This window comes from Scardinius erythrophthalmus (assembly GCF_964197995.2).
Source record: "Scardinius erythrophthalmus genome assembly, chromosome: 11".
NCBI lineage: Eukaryota > Metazoa > Chordata > Actinopteri > Cypriniformes > Leuciscidae > Scardinius > Scardinius erythrophthalmus.
In genome coordinates, this window is record NC_138231.1 from 206,796 (window position 1) to 224,661 (window position 17,866).

Here is a 17,866-nt window from a genome sequence, read left to right on the forward strand (position 1 = left end):
GTAACGCGTGATGACCTTGTTAGAATCGCTGGCCACTATAAACTTGAGGTGAGTGGTAGCCCTTCCAAGGCTGAGCTTCAGGATAAGCTTATTGAAGATTTGCGAGAACTTGGAGTGTTTTGGAAAGTGTCTCCTGATGTATCTACGTCGCCTGATCAGGGTAAACGTCTTTCTATTGACTCTTCTCCTTCACCTAGTAAAGCAGCTCTAGAATTGAAACGTTTACAGTTAAAAGAAAAGGAAATTGAATGGGAACGCGAAAAAATTAGATTTGAGGCTGATAGACAGACAACACGAGAACGAGAAAAAAAGAGAACACGAATTGAGATTGAAAGATCTTGAATTTGTGCAGGCATTACGAATTAAAGAACTTGAGCTGAAGGCTCGTGAGGCTGGTGTTTCGTTCAAGCCAGATCAATTTGACATAACTCGTAACATTCGTCTTGTTCCACCTTTTAATGAGAGCGAAGTTGATAAGTTTTTTGCACATTTCGAGCGCGTAGCGTTGACTTTTAAATGGCCCAAAGAAATTTGGACCATGACGTTGCAATGTGTTTTCACTGGAAAAGCACAGGAAGCTTTTTCCTCATTAACTCTTGAAGACGCAGCAGATTACGAAAAAGTCAAACATGCTGTTTTACGCATTTATGCTCTTGTGCCAGAGGCTTATCGTCAAAAGTTTCGTAGTTATCATAAACCTGAAGCTCTCACATATGTCGAGTATGTTAGGGAAAAAGAAATGCTATTTGATCGATGGCTTAGTTCTCAAGAAGTAACAACTTTCCAGTCTCTTCGTGATTTGATGGTTCTTGAAGATTTTAAAAACGGTCTTCCTCAAACAGTCGCTACTCATGTTAGTGAGCATCAGAATCTGACGCCAGCTCGTGCAGCCGTGCTTGCTGACGAGTATGTACTCACACATAAGCGTGTTCCTTCTAATTCTAAATTTTCACAAAACGTTTCTAGTCATTGAAATGTTTCTAAGGTGTTTAGAGAAACCGTGCCTGTTTCTGCCCGCTCTCCAGACCGCCGTCCGTCGGGGTCTAACGCTACAGTCCCGATCTGCGCTTATTGTAAGAAACGTGGTCATGTTCTGGCTGACTGTTATTCTCTAAAGCGCAAAAATAAGGTAGCGAGTCAATCGGCTTATAGATCAGAAGTGGGTTTGTGTGTCTCAAACATGCCTGTGAGTAGGGACGACACTCGTACTGACAATCGCAGTTTTGCACCTTTCATAATGGATGGTTTTGTCTCTTTGCCCGGTGAGTCTAGTGAGCACTTAAAAATTCCGGTAAAAATTCTGCGTGATACTGGCGCCTCACAGAGCTTTATTTTACAAGAGGTGTTGCCTTTTAGTGATAAGACTTTCACTGGTGATAGTATTCTTGTACGTGGATTCGAAATGGGTTACGTTAACGTCCCTCTGCATGAGATTTCTCTTAGCTCTGATTTAGTTACTGGCAAGGTTTCTGTGGGCGTACGCCCCTCCTTGCCTATCGAAAATGTAGCGGTGCTACTTGGTAACGATTTGTGTGGTGGAAAAGTTTTGCCTTGCCCCATAGTGTCTCATGTATCCCCAAAAATATGTACTGATGACCTGTCAATTAACTTCCCTGAAGTTTTTTCTTCTAGCGTCGTTACTCGTGCTATGGCGAGAAACGAAAAAGAGAATGAAATTGAGGATCAACTTGATCTTAGTGATACTTTTATTGCTCGACCTTCACTCTCAAGCGATAGTGACTTATCTGGAAATTCTGTTTCACTGTCGTTTTCTTCTGATGTTCCTAATTTTTCTATGAGTCGAGAGCAGCTTATTAAGGAACAGAAAATTGACCCGTCTCTGTCTTCTCTCTTTTTGGAAGCTATGTCTGAGGAAGACATTGAGCATTCGCCGCATGGCTATTTTTTACGAGATGGTGTCTTAATGCGTAAGTGGAGACCTCTTATGGCCTCAGCGCAAGATGAGTGGAGAGTTCTTTTTCAAATCGTTGTCCTAGTTTCGTTTCGTGATGAGGTTTTGAGTTTAGCTCATGACCATCACTTTGCGGGTCATCTCGGCGTAAATAAGACTGCTGACAGAATTTTACGACATTTTTATTGGCCAGGTATTAAGAAAGATGTCGTGAGATATTGTCGAATGTGTCACTTGTGTCAGATCACTGGTAAACCTAACCAGGTGATTCCGCCTGCGTCTTTACAGCCGATTCCGGTTACGTCTGAGCCTTTTGAAAGCGTTATATTGGACTGTGTTGGCCCATTGCCTCGAACAAAGACTGGGAATCAATGGTTACTCACCATAATGTGTAGCTTGACTCGTTTTCCAGAAGCTATTCCGCTCCGTAAGATCACAGCTCCGGTCATCATTAAAGCCCTGATGGGTTTCTTCTCTCTTTTTGGCCTACCAAAAACTATTCAGACTGACCGCGGTACTAATTTTATGTCCCGTGGTTTTGCACAAGCTATGCGCCAGCTCGCGGTCCACCATGTTACATCCAGCCCATATCGTCCACAGACTCAAGGCGTACTTGAGAGGTTCCATCAAACTTTGAAAAGTATGCTCAAGTGTTTCTGCCTCGAGTTCCAGCGTGATTGGGATGAAGGTGTTCCGTTTGCTCTTTTTGCTGTTCGCGAGGTAGTGCAAGAGAGTTTGGGTTTTAGCCCGTCGGAGCTGGTTTTCGGGCACACGGTTCGTGGACCTTTAAAGCTGTTGAAAGAGTCGTGGCTTGCTGAGCCTAAAGGGTGTCCCAGTTTGTCGGATTATGTGTCCAATATGCGTAGTAGGCTCAGTCGTGCATGTCAGTTGGCTAGAGATAACTTGGGTCTCTGTCAGAAGAGAATGAAGCAGAGGTTTGATCAGAGGGCTGTTTCCCGAAGTTTCAGTCCTGGTGATAAAGTTCTTGTGTTGATTCCTGGGATGGGCTCTGCTTTGCAGGCTCGTTACAGTGGTCCTTATCGTGTCGAACGACAAGTGAGTGATTTAAACTGTCATCTCCACTCCAGATCGAAGGAGAAAGACCACGCTATGTCACATTAATCGTTTGAAGTTGTTTTGTGATCGTGGAGAAGGTTCAATTTCGGAACTCAAGTTGCCTTGCACTTCCACTGTCAGAAATAATGTTCGCGCAACAGAAGTGACGCTGTCCAAGAAGGGTGGTGCTGAAGTTGTTTCTTCACTGGCGGTTGCGGCACAAGTTGAAAACGCGTCTCCGTCAGTACAACAGGGTGCTGTGACTAGTCCTTTACTTGAAGATGAGGGTCGTATTCCCTCGAGGGAGGTTATTGAAGGGAGAATGAAGAATTCTGAGGTTCTTAATGATCTGGATCTATTTTTGTCTAGTTTATCCACCTTAGAACGTAATGATTTAATCTCTCTGATTAAGCAATATGAGAATTTGTTTCCTGATGCGCCTCATCGCACAACGGCAATTGAACATGACATTGATGTGGGCGCTACATGCCCAATTAAACAACATCCTTACCGTGTAAATCCACATAAAAGGTTGTTTCAAAATGAGGTGAAGTTTATGTTGGAAAATGGCATTGCAGAGTCTAGTAATAGCCCGTGGAGTTCGCCCTGTTTACTGGTTCCAAAGAGTGATCTGGGAGCAGGAGCTGTTCTTCTACAACATGACGGGGATGGTCTTGAACACCCTGTCTGTTTTTTTTCACGCAAGTTTAACTGTTGTCAGCGTGCTTATTCGACCATAGAAAAGGAAGCTTTTGCTCTTGTGCTCGCCTTTCAGCACTTTGAGGTGTATGTGGGAGGTGCTGCATGTCCGGTTGTGGTCTACACAGACCACAACCCTTTGGTTTTTCTTGATCGCATGCGCAATTCTAATCAGCGCTTAATGCGGTGGAGCTTGATTCTACAGGGCTGTAACATCGAGATTAGGCACATCCGAGGACGTGACAATGTAGTTGCCGATGCATTGTCTCGTGCTTGATATAGAAAGTATGGTAAATAAATTGTGGTATTAAAAAACGTACTTGTTGCACTTTAATTTTTATTTTTTTCCCTTTGTTCAGTTTAGCAGGTTCCTGGAGCCATTGCTGAATGTGGGTTTGTAAGTGTTTATTTGTAAATATTTATTAAGTTGTTGACTTAAACCCCAATTTATTTTCTTTAAGGGTGGGGGTGTTACGCTGCCAAGCAAAATGGGAACAGTGTTTGTGCTGTTTTGTGCGTTGTGTTTCTGTTTCCTCTATAGGTCACGTGACGTCTCGCCGATTGCTGATTGTGGGCGGCGCAACTGCTTTAAAAATGCCTTTGTTGCCATCCGCTCTCTCTCTCTGACTCTCACTTCCATTTCCGCTTCAGGTGGCAGACGGAGCGGAGCTCCGAGGTGTCCCGTGTGTTTGGCTCGTTATGCCTCTTCATGGAGTTTCCCCGTGTCGAACCGATGATCGTGTTTTCCTATAAGCACGTTCCTGGCGTGGAACTCATGTTTGTTAGATTTAGTTTATAACATTATTTTAAAGCTGGTGGTAATTGGTCTTGGGTTTTCACGTTATTTAGTTTAGGTTTAGTTAGGGCAGCAGTTAGAGAACCCGGAAGACTCACGGAGAACATTGTCTTTGATTTTCGAACGGGAGGTAGGCAAGTGATATTTCTCCGGTAGACATGTGTGCGCAGGGTTTTCTTTCTGTCTGTTTGTGTGTTTTTTTTTTACCACCATGCTTTGTTTATGACAAATTATCTATCATTTAAATTATTTATAAATAAATAATTTATGCACCGTCACTGAATCTCTGTGGTCTTTATATGTTATGATGTTCCATTTTAATTAATTTAATGGGCTCGTAACATCAACATTCAACTTCAGATTTTTATTTGACAGGTTTTCACACTGGAGCTGTGAGTGTAAATTGTAGCGTACAAGTACAAATATTTATTGTACAAGTTCTCAAATTCACATCTACGTGCTCTCGAGTTTTGCTGCTCTTTTACCTTCATACTGGTGAAGCTGAAACTCCAGTCGTGTCTGTGTTGTGTTACACTGAATGAAAACCCTATGACGGTGTGTGTGTTTAGGCTCGACACACATGGAGACAGAGACTCAAGCAGACGGGACAGAGAGAGGAGACAGGAGAGTCCCAGGAATCAAGTCCAGCGGCTCCATATCACATAACACAGGTCTGGCTGATCACAGAGGTTTGATTGAGTGTGAAGTGGGGTAAATTGAGCCGCGCTCCTCACACTGAGTGACGTTTGTCCATCAGGTGAAGCGGATGCAGACAGCGATGTGGAGGATGAGAACGATTACAGAAAAAAGTCCATTGATGAGGTCAGTGTCATTAGTGTTTTAAAGATGTTCACACACTGAAAGTGTTACTTGAGGAGACTCTCATATTCACTCATATACCAAATCTTAAAACTAGAAGCACATGATCTGCTTTACACTCAGTTTGCAATGGTGAATCAAATTTTCAGCAAAACTCTGAACACAGTTCATTACACACATCATTCATACTAACAGCCCTTGTGTTTCATTATAAAACACTGCTGTTTAAATACAACAATCATTTACTGATGTTCACTTCACTACTGCGTGTGTTGAGTGCGCCATCTGGTGGTGTTTCAGTGCAGCGCAGCCTCAGATCTCAGTAGGTCTTCTCAGATCTCAGTAGATCTTCTCAGATCTCAGTAGATCTTCTCAGGTCTTATTAGATCTTCTCTGGTCTCAGTAGATCTTCTCAGATCTCAGTAGATCTTCTCTGGTCTCAGTAGATCTTCTCAGATCTCAGTAGATCTTCTCAGATCTCATTAGATTTTCTCTGGTCTCAGTAGATCTTCTCAGATCTCAGTAGATCTTCTCAGATCTCAGTAGATCTTCTCTGGTCTCAGTAGATCTTCTCTGGTCTCAGTAGATCTTCTCTGGTCTCAGTAGATCTTCTCTGGTCTCAGTAGATCTTCTCTGGTCTCAGTAGATCTTCTCTGGTCTCAGTAGATCTTCTCTGGTCTCAGTAGATCTTCTCTGGTCTCATTAGATTTTCTCTGGTCTCAGTAGATCTTCTCAGATCTCAGTAGATCTTCTCTGGTCTCAGTAGATCTTCTCAGATCTCAGTAGGTCTTCTCAGATCTCAGTAGGTCTTCTCAGATCTCAGTAGATCTTCTCTGGTCTCAGTAGATCTTCTCTGGTCTCAGTAGATCTTCTCTGGTCTCAGTAGATCTTCTCAAATCTCAGTAGATCTTCTCTGGTCTCAGTAGATCTTCTCTGGTCTCAGTAGATCTTCTCAAATCTCAGTAGATCTTCTTAGATCTCATTAGATTTTCTCTGGTCTCAGTAGATCTTCTCTGGTCTCAGTAGATCTTCTCTGGTCTCAGTAGATCTTCTCAGATCTCAGTAGGTCTTCTCAGATCTCAGTAGATCTTCTCAGATCTCAGTAGATCTTCTCAGGTCTTATTAGATCTTCTCTGGTCTCATTAGATTTTCTCTGGTCTCAGTAGATCTTCTCAGATCTCAGTAGATCTTCTCTGGTCTCAGTAGATCTTCTCTGGTCTCATTAGATTTTCTCTGGTCTCAGTAGATCTTCTCAGATCTCAGTAGATCTTCTCTGGTCTCAGTAGATCTTCTCAGGTCTCAGTAGATCTTCTCTGGTCTCAGTAGATCTTCTCTGGTCTCAGTAGATCTTCTCAGATCTCAGTAGGTCTTCTCAGATCTCAGTAGGTCTTCTCAGATCTCAGTAGATCTTCTCAGATCTCAGTAGATCTTCTCAGGTCTTATTAGATCTTCTCTGGTCTCATTAGATTTTCTCTGGTCTCAGTAGATCTTCTCAGATCTCAGTAGATCTTCTCTGGTCTCAGTAGATCTTCTCAGATCTCAGTAGATCTTCTCTGGTCTCAGTAGATCTTCTCAGATCGCATTAGATTTTCTCTGGTCTCAGTAGATCTTCTCAGATCTCAGTAGATCTTCTCTGGTCTCAGTAGTCTGAGGGTGTAGGACTCTCATCTGGTTCTACACGCAACATTATTTGATGCTCTCACAATGCTTTAAAGTAATATTAAAGAAATATTTTCATTTTAAATGGGATTTTATTCCTCTTTTACTTTTAAAACAGTTCTATTCATTTACTGGTAAATAATGCTTATTGTGACCACATATTATGAAAAGAACAATTCATAATTTTACTTAGTTGAAAATACATAATTATATGACGCATATTATCATACAGTCACTGATTATGTACATTTTAGTTTTATTTGTGTGTGTGTGTGTGTGTGTGCAGGGGATGGCAGTGAATGAAGCCTTCGCCACAGAGGAGATGTCCAACTTAGTCAACTACGTTCAGCCTGTTAAATTCAACTCCTTCGAGATGTGCAAAAGTAAGTCAAACTGTTCTTCCGCCACAAGATGTTTTTCACTGTAAAATCTCTGTGTGTTACGGTTCATGACTGTTTGTTTTCCACAGAAACTGATCGAAGTTATGAAATGTCGTCGTTTGTGGAAACTAAAGCGCTGGAGCTGCTCAAGGAATCACCGGTGGAGTTCGTCGAGTATCTTTTATTTGCACTGAACTTTTGCTGGTCGGAGACTCTTTCAAATCAGAGTGTAATTTTGTGTTTAATAAAAGTTTTATACAGCGCTTTATACAACATAGATTGTTTCAAATCAGCTTACAGTGATAAACGGGACAAAAACAATTCAATTATGAATCGTATAATTTCATCTATCTTCTGTAGAAAACAGTGATGTCATCATCAGCTCAGTTCAGTTCTCATACAGCAGCGTCAGTACAGTCAGATCAGTAATACTGTTGAATGTTAAGTTTCCCTGACTAATTATACTGGGGGTCATATACTGGACCTCATATGTACATCTGGCTTGTATAATATTCTTGTTAGTGGCTCTGATTTTGTAGCCTGACTACGTCAGATTTCGTACTTCCGCTCAATTTCAATTCGCTTCTGTACTTAGTCTGAGATAGCGACCTATCTCCCAGTTTTCCTCCGGCCTCAAAACAGCCGGCCAATCAACGAACAGAGGGCGGGCTAAGAGCCGTGACGTAAACGCTGATTGTACCGTGGATGCGTAGATTTACTTCACATAATCTGCAAAAGTCGTTCACAGCCATGTTCACTCCGGTATTTCGCTCGATGGTTTTGTTTTCGCATCATACATGTGTTTACAGTGGAAGTTTGATGCGGCTGAGCCTACGCATAACACACGTCATAACCAAACGTTATGTGATCGGCTTACGGGTAACCAATGATTTTAAACTTCAGACAAGCGCACCCAACAAACCCCCCCCCCCCCCCCCGCCACCCCCGCGATAAAGAAAACGCTTTTCAATTATGCCCTTCCAGACTCTGTCTACGAAGCAAAGCGAATTTTCTTGTCCATCCCTCGCTTCCGGTTGTCTACTGTAGGTGGAAGGTCATTTAGTGTTAATGCTCCTAAATTATGGAATCCACTCCCTCTTACACTTCGTAATATCTCATCTGTGGAAACATTCAAGACTCAGCTAAAAACATATCTATTTAACATGTATTTTGGATAATGTGACTATGCTGTATGTGTCCTTATGTGATTGTAATGTGTGTGTGGGTGTGTAAATGTATTGTAATGTCAAGTCAAGTCAAGTCATGTCATCTTCATTTATATAGCGCTTTTAACAATGTAGATGTTCCAAAGCGGCTTTAGAGATACAAGGATAGTTTAAAGTAACAGAGATTGTTTTGGCTTTATAGCAGTTCTTGAATAAAGTTATTTTCCAGCTAAAGTTAATTTGATTGATTCACTTCCGTCGCAACGATCATTAGTTATTAATTTAGGGGCCGCTAACACGACACCGTTTTAACAGGAAACTCTACACAGACTTTAAAAGCGAAACCTGTGAGAACGCTGATGGCGTGCACATGCGTATTACAAGTTCAGTCTATTGGTACTTGTCTGGTCTTAACATTTTTGATACAGAATTTTATCACTTCGGGGTAGATACGCGAACCGAATTTTCCAGACAACGCTTTATCTGTAGAGTGGTAAAGGGATCCTCCATAGGGAGAGACTAGTTGGCACTTCAGCACTGCGTTGGATCGGGTCCAGGCGAAGGTCCTTCATCAGATCTGGATACATCCTGGATCCGGGCGGACTGCGGGAAAACCTCGGGATAAACAAAAACACTAAAATTAGCGTAGATGCCATTCTTCTTATGATGTAACGAGTACATCAGGATTTATGGGAAGTGTTCCCGGTTCCGGCTGACCTGATCTATGCAGCCTAACACTGAATTATAGAAGTCTATAATGTATTATGTGAATGCTAGGTCAAAGAGATGTGTCTTTAATCTGGCTTTGAACTGACAGAGTGTGTCTGCTTCCCGGACAATGGTAGGAAGACTGTTCCAAAGTTTTGGTGCTAAATAGGAGAAGGATCTGCCGCCAGCAGTCGATTTAGATATTCTAGGTATTATCAACTGGCCGGAGTTTTGAGATCGCAATAGACGTGACGGACTATAATGCGTTAAGAGCTCGCGCAAGAACTGCGGAGCTAAACCATTTAGTGCTTTGTAAGTAATCAGCAATATATTAAAATGTATACGATGTTTAATAGGGAGCCAGTGCAGTGTTGACAGAACCGGGCTAATATGGTCATACTTCCTGGTTCTGGTAAGAACTCGAGCTGCTGCGTTTTGGACCAGCTGTAGTTTGTTTATTAAGCGTGCAGGGCAACCACCCAGTAGAGCATTACAGTAATCTAGCCTTGAGCTCATGAACGCATGAACTAACTGTTCCGCATTTGTCAATGAGAGCATATGTCGTAATTTAGATATATTTTTAAGATGGAAGAATGCGTTTTTACAGATACTGGACACGTGACTTTCAAATGAAAGATTGGTATCAAAGAGCACACACAGGTTCCTAACCGACGACCAAGACTTGACAGAGCAGCCATCAAGTGTTAGACAGTATTCTAGATAATTATTACGTGAGGAAGTTTTTTGTCCAATAATTAGAATCTCTGTTTTTTCAGAATTTAGTAGTAGGAAATTACCAGCCCGTTCTCATCCTAGGGCGTCATATATTGACGCTTTTGACATTTCGTCTACATCGAACGCACATGGCACCCTTTAGCGTCAACATGAGACGCAGATAGAAATGGGCCAGAAGGCGCCTCCTAGCGGTCTAACCCTAACCCTACACCAGACCTAAACCTACCCATAACCGAACAAAGCTCTGTGCGTCTCATATTGACGCTAAAGGGTGCCATGTGCGTTCGATGTAGACGAAATGTCAAAAGCGTCAGTATATGACGCCCAAGGATGAGAATGCGTTGGAAATTACTAGTCATCCAATTTTTTATATCACCTATACATTCCATTAATTTTGTGAATTGCTAGTTTTCGTCAGGGCGTGAAGAAATATAGAGCTGAGTATAATCAGCATAACTGTGAAAACTAATTCCATGCTTCCTAATGATATCTCATAATGGTAGCATGTACAGAGTGAACAGCAGTGCTTCTTCTTCTTCTAATGAAGCCAGAGGTGTGTGGTAGATTTTTTCTTCTTTTGCACCTGACTTAAGTCTACCTGGGTCGTCTACTAATCGATGTCCCTAAACGTCTCCTGATCGATTCATTTTGGTACTCAAAGTCACGAGTTTATTAAAGGTCCCGTATTATGCCCCTTTTCACAAGATGTAAAATAAGTCTCTGATGTCCGCAGAGTGTGTATGTGAAGTTTCAGCGCAAAATACATAACAGATCATTTTTTACAGCATGTTTAAATTGTCATTTTTTGGGGCTCAGAAAAACGTGCTGTTTTAGTGTGTATCCCTTTAAATGCAAATAAGCTGCTGCTGGACGACCCAGGGGGCGAAGCTTCATGAGCTCGCGCTCAGTCTCAGGACAATTCATCTCACGGAATGATGATAATATCAAAAACTCTCAGTAACGGTGTTCAAAAGCATATGAATGTTATTCCGGCAAGAAAAATAAATGATTATGATGAATTAAAAACGTCAATCACAGGCGACAGCAGCAGGAACACAAACTCCATCAGTGACTGAGTGGAGGAAAACCCTTGAGAGAAACCAGACTCAGTCGCTCAGTTCTCCTCTGGCCAACGAACCAACAATGTCATTATTATATCATTTTATAATTTGTTAGAGATTCTTAACTCCTTCACACAGGTATAATAAACTACAGCTGAGCAGAATTTATCCCAAAGGAACGCGAGTCGACTCCTCAAACTACATGCCTCAAGTCTTCTGGAACGCCGGCTGTCAGCTCGTGGCTCTGAACTTCCAGACCATCGGTAGCTTGTGTTCAGTTCCTTCAGTGTGTGTGTCTGTGTGTTTCTGGCTCAGACGTGTGTGTCTTTGTGTGTCTGGCTCAGATGTGTGTGTCTGTGTGTTTCTGGCTCAGACGTGTGTGTCTTTGTGTGTCTGGCTCAGATGTGTGTGTCTGTGTGTCTCTGGCTCAGATGTGTGTGTCTGTGTGTTTCTGGCTCAGATGTGTGTGTCTGTGTGTCTCTGGCTCAGGTGTGTGTGTCTGTGTGTTTCTGGCTCAGGTGTGTGTGTCTGTGTGTTTCTGGCTCAGACGTGTGTGTCTGTGTGTTTCTGGCTCAGATGTGTGTGTCTGTGTGTCTCTGGCTCAGATGTGTGTGTCTGTGTGTTTCTGGCTCAGATGTGTGTGTCTGTGTGTCTCTGGCTCAGATGTGTGTGTCTGTGTGTCTCTGGCTCAGGTGTGTGTGTCTGTGTGTTTCTGGCTCAGACGTGTGTGTCTGTGTGTTTCTGGCTCAGACGTGTGTGTCTGTGTGTTTCTGGCTCAGATGTGTGTGTTTGTGTGTTTCTGGCTCAGGTGTGTGTGTCTGTGTGTTTCTGGCTCAGATGTGTGTGTCTCTGTGTTTCTGGCTCAGATGTGTGTGTCTTTGTGAATCACCTGCTTGACTAAAGTTGATATCTGTCATGCTCCTCTTTAACTCAGTGAGGACGCCTGAGATTCACCGGCTGTCAGGATGAGCTTTTATTGCAGAAGTGTCACGCTCTCCTGACCAGTGTTGGGGAAAGTTACTTTTAAAAGTAATGCATTACAATATTGCGTTACTCCCCCAAAAAAGTAACTAATTCTGTTAGTTTATTACTTTTTATGAAAATTAAATTTTGCGTAATGCGAAAAGTATTGCAATACGTTACTTTTGCGCTACCTTTTCTCACCTGGGCTGGGATTGCCTGTTTGTTTTTTAATAACAACAAAAAACTTTTATTTTTGGTAAATGTTAAGGCTCTTTTACACCAAAAGTGAAATGAATAATCCTCAGGCTGAAGGAAATGCATATTTACTCCTGTACAGTAGAGATAGAGTACAGTAGAGTACAGTAGAAGTGGAGTACAATAGTGTACAGTAGAGGTAGTGTACAGTAGTGTACAGTAGAGTACAGTAGAGTAGATTAGAGGTAGTGTACAATAGAGTACAGTAGAGTACAGTAGAGGTAGTGTACATTAGAGGTAGTGTACAGTAGAGTACAGTAGAGTACAGTAGAGGTAGTGTACATTAGAGGTAGTGTACAGTAGAGTACAGTAAAATTAGAGTACAATAGTGTACAGTAGAGGTAGTGTACAGTAGAGGTAGAGTATAGTAGAGTACAGTAGAGGAAGAGTATAGTAGATTACAGTAGAGGTAGAGTACAGTAGAGCAGGGGTTTTCAAAGTGGGGGCCGCGGCACCCTGGGGGGCCGCCAGGGGGCGCTAGGGGGGCCCCAGGAATTTGGAAAAAAAGCGGGAAAAAAGTAAAATATATATATTTATATAAAACATCAAATATTTGCTAATATGAGTATTGTTATGAAATAACATTATAATAATTTGTTGCATAGCCTATCTGAACATTATACTTTTAATGCTAATCTTTTAGAGATGAACTGATTGATCGGCTAGTGACAAGAATTGGCCGATTTTCACGTGATTTTCAGTCTGACATATGCCGATTCAAATGCACTCGGGCGCCGCATGAATAACATCGTGCAACATCAGCATCACACATGCACACAGAACGCACATGTAGGAAGCCTTGTGAATTACGGCCGTTTCAGACCGCGAGCGGCGCGTGAGCAGCGCAATTTTTTTTCCGCCGTGCATGTTCAGTCACGGTGCGTGTCCACTGGTATGGCAAGCCAAAGTATTCATAAACGCCTGGTCAGGCGTATGATTGCACACTGACACGTCAAAAGCGGACGCGCGTTTGTCTGTCAAAACGCACGTTCTTAACGCGCGCTTTGTGGTCACGGAAAACGCGCGTCAGAAACGCCCGGTTTTTGCATCAAAACGCGCGTCCTCGACGTGTGATCTGCTATTTAAAACGCACGTTTGCAACGTGCGCTTTGGGGTCACCGAAAACGCGCGTTTTTGACGCTCGTTTATAATAACAAAAATGGGCGTTGAAAACGTGTGTTTTGACTAGGACAAAACGCACGCTTTTGACGTGTAAACAGTTAACCCAAACAGGCAGTACAAACATGTTTGAAGTTTCCAACCAGGCGAAAAGGACGCGTGAAATACGAGTTAAAATCAGTTTGAACGGGTCAGTGTCATTGGCTGCTGAAGGCTTGGGTCTAACCATTTCTGTGGGCTTAGGGGGGTTTAGCTACAGTTCATAGACTAGACTACCACCATTTAACATGCCATAGATCAGGTTATTCAGCCTATCTATTTTGTCCTTTTTTGTAGAAATTATAGAAATAATATATTTAAATGGCAGTTTTATCAAAATTTAGATAAAAATAAAATTGGCTTGTTTTTCTTCGCTCGTGCCTTTTTGTAAATAAACACATTAGTGGTCATTCTAGCTCTAACATGAAATCATTAACATTTGTGTGGGAAAATCAGTTATGGTGGAGGTAAGCAATCAGTGCAGGTTAATCAATATCTGTCTTTAGAGAACAATGTGGACTTTTGTTGTGCTTACATTTGAAGGTATCACAAGCAGGTGGCGCTTATTGAAACCTTTTTGTTCAAATATTGTGCGCTCAACACAGACAAACAGTAATTAAGTAGCCTACACAGATGATATTATCCATTTAATTTTTTAAGACTTAGTGTTTAAATAGGGTATTTTATACTTTATAGAAGTATTTAAGATTTACAGAATTAGAATGAGAGCTTGTGCTCAGGGCATGACATATATAAGAACTTAATTAATTTGTCCCAATATTTTTTCCATTTTCTTTTTCTTGTGTAGGCCAAAGATGTATATCTTCTAGCTGTATATCTATACCTCAAGTTTTCAAACTTTAAAAGTTAACATTTGATTGGGGAAAAGTCTACAGATGTGGTTCTTGATCGATGCAGTTGTAATGAAAATTTGTTAAGCAACATAACTTTTTAATATATATATATATATATATATATATATATATATATATATATATATATAATGATTATAAAATGTAAATGTATCACTATTGCGAGCAGGGTGCCATCAAGATCCTTTACAGGGACCAAATTACAGAAACATCCGATAGTTCACTCAAAATTCAAAACATTCTGTCTACATTTATTCACCCTCATGTTATTTCAAACATGCACAAGTCATCCTAATTTTTAAGATTTAACATATGCTTTTTATTTCTTTTCTTAAATGTGAGCAATGGTAACAGAACTAATTTACATCCTGGGATCAATCAATTATATTTTTTATCCAATTTATTTTCTACAAATGTGATGCATCTTACCAGGTTTCAAATATAAATAAATACTGTCTATGTTATAAGGCTTATGTTGTGAAGTCTTCACCTCAATTAGCACCAAATAAAACCAGTCAACCCATTAACATGGATAATCCATCTCTACATCTCTAGATAGATGGATAGTCATCTACATCTAGATCGATAGATAGGTTCCCTAGGAGGAGTCTTTCATATTCCACTGTATGTGTTTTCCAAACAACCCTAAATAGCCGACTTCCTGTTGGGCGGAGCTAATAGTTAAATGCTAAAAGTGCGTAACTTGTCCTGATGAGATCTGTATGTGTACTGAGTTTCATATGATTACATGCAAGCATGTTTGATTTATGGACCAAGTTTTCGGACCCCGTTCCAGGGGGCGCTGTCGAGCCCCCCTGCCGCGCCCGGGTACCAGCTTCAGCCCGGCCCTGATGGCCGCGGGTTCTGACCCGTGTGCAAAGTTTCAAGAGTTTTCGAGCATGTTAAGGGCCCCAAAAGTGCCTGAATAGTCGTAAGAAAAATAATAATAATAATAATAATAAATAATCCTAAGGAAAACAATAGGGCCTTCGCCCTTTCAGGGCTTGGGCCCTAAAAACATGGCACATAAAGTTAAACTAATGATTTTTGGGTGTGTGTTGTAAGTTGTATACCATTTCAATTTGTTGGGTTCGTCTGCAGCATGCTGCAAAGCACACAGTACTCCTCTGCATTACCTATACATTTGTTAACATTAAAAAGTTAAATGTGAATTCTTTGGGCAATCATAGTGTAGCCTACTAAATGTCAACATACACGACATGAAAAATACTATCTCAGAACGGTTCTGAAATTACATTAAATCATTATTGCATTACTTTTTGCAACCTTCAAGTTATTTTGATGTATATCTGGATTGTATTTCTGTATATTTGAATATTCTAACTTGATTAAATACATTTTTAGGCTGAAGATAGCATCTAAAGAGGTGTAATATGACATACTGTACATTAAAATACTGTACATACATTACCATTACAGAATGAAAAAATAAATTAAATAAAAAATGGAGCACCCCAAACAAGTAATTATCAAAAGAAGAATTATTTTTATTTTTTATTTTAATTAATAATTATCTAATTATTTTAGAGATTGAATTCAAATCAAATATTAAGATTACTGCCCTAACTATTTCTGAATAGGATGTCTACTTCATACATATTTGGAATAGTATGGAAATATAAGGTTCAGATCACTGAAAACCATACATGGAAGTCGAAGATCTCATCGGTGGAGTCTGGATGTCATCTAGTGGAAAATTTTGGTACTGCACACAATGCAATCTTTCCTAAAGCTCATTTATTGAGACATCAACCTAAAATCTGGCCCAGAACTTGTCCAGATATTTAACATTGATTTTCTTGAAGATTTAGGGTTGAAAATGTTTTGTAAAAAAAAATATAATATATATATATATATATATATATATATATATATATATATATATATATATATATATATATATATATATATATATATATATATATATATACAACATTATGTATTGTATACATTTAAAATGTTCATAAACTTAAACTACTTTAACAACTTTGTTTTACTTTACTAATCTGAGAAATATTAGTTTGAAATTACATTTTAAATTAACATGTAGAAGTGCAGTTCATTATTAATTCATGTGAACTAATAATGTATGAAACCTTTTTGTAAAATGTTACCAAAATTACAATTGGAAAATAAAAAAACGGTGTTTTTTCTCTCTTTCTTTTTTTTTACTTAAATGATAACTATTGTATTATAAACTCACCAATTATAATCCCCTCCTCTGTAAAATTTACCATCGATAATTCCATGCTGTTTTGCTTGGGTTTAATGATAATACAAGAGACCTAAACCACATAGGGACAAAGGCATGAGCGAAGAAAAACAAGGCAATTTTATTTTTATCTAAATTTTGATAAAACTGCAATTTAAATATATTATTTCTATAAGTTCTACAAAAAAGGACAAAATAGATAGGCTGAATAACCTCATCTATGGCATGTTAAATGGTGGTAGTCTAGTCTATGAACAGTAGCTAAACCCCCCTAAGCCCACAGAAATGGTTAGACCCAAGCCTTCAGCAGCCAATGACACTGACCCGTTCAAACTGATTTTAACTCGTATTTCACGCGTTCTTTTCGCCTGGTTGGTATGGAACGCCGTTGGGGACAATACCTATTATATGCAACGCGTGAAATTTGGACGCATTAACACGCACAGTTTGCACGCGTCTTTTTGGTCCGTGTAAACGCGAACGTTTTGTACGTCTAAACGCGAAGTTTTTTGTCATGTTATCGTTTGTATCGCCTTAACGCAACATTTATGGCCGTGTATTTTTTGTTACGTGTTTCAATCTAGACGAACGTTTTCGTCGTGTAAACATGACATTTTTGAACGTGTAATATTTCTGAGTCTTATTTGATGTGCGACATGGGTGGGAGACGCCTGAAAAAAGTTTTTATTTTTTACTTCAAATATTAGGCATAAAAAATATTGAGTTGTGTTGTACTGACTCTTGCATTTCCCACAATATATGTGGTCTTTTATATTTTGTATTTGAAATTGGATTTATTCACCAATTTGTTGCATTTGTGCCTAAAATTGTCATATGGTGTGACATAAAAGTTATTCTATATAAAATGAAAATGGGATATACTCTCCCTAAGTAACTACCTTCAACATACATTTTTTTCATTACTATCTTAAGATTTAACATTTCTTTTGTGCAGATTAATTAGATTTTGTATTGTTTTTCTAAACCATCATGCAAAGTAAGTCATCTCTCCTCAGCCTTTCCAGATATTTTAGATGAATTATGTTAAACCCGGTTATAAATCTATGAAAATGCTTGTGACTCTTGCTGATACTATTTCTCTTGTGTTCCGTTGACTTTTTTATGATTTATGATTAAGAAAGTATTTTTACTGGCACAATTCTGAATGTCACACCAAATTATATAGTGTCACGCTATATGAGGAACTGCAACACTCCACGATTTGTCAATGTAAAAAACCTGTTTTTTATTTGCATTCATCATTCAATTAATTCAATTCAGTTAACATTAATCAAAAAAACATACTAACATTGTTTTAAAACTTTTAAAATTATAATAAACTCATAAAAATTAGTAAATCAAACACCATCTCACTTCAAGAACATTAAATTAAG

The 17,866-nt window shown here is 39.8% G+C and overlaps 1 protein-coding gene across 1 annotated transcript in view; it reads left to right on the plus strand.

Moving 5' to 3' along the window:
- plcb1l (phospholipase C beta 1-like) overlaps positions 1-17,866 on the plus strand; it is a 249,808-nt gene that overhangs the window by 160,259 nt on the left and 71,683 nt on the right. The window contains 9 exon segments of the mRNA XM_081378111.1: positions 24-160; positions 2,325-2,968; positions 4,209-4,213; positions 4,319-4,389; positions 5,033-5,134; positions 5,221-5,285; positions 7,228-7,324; positions 7,411-7,495; positions 11,130-11,254. Coding sequence (XP_081234237.1) covers positions 24-160; positions 2,325-2,968; positions 4,209-4,213; positions 4,319-4,389; positions 5,033-5,134; positions 5,221-5,285; positions 7,228-7,324; positions 7,411-7,495; positions 11,130-11,254 — 1,331 coding nt within the window.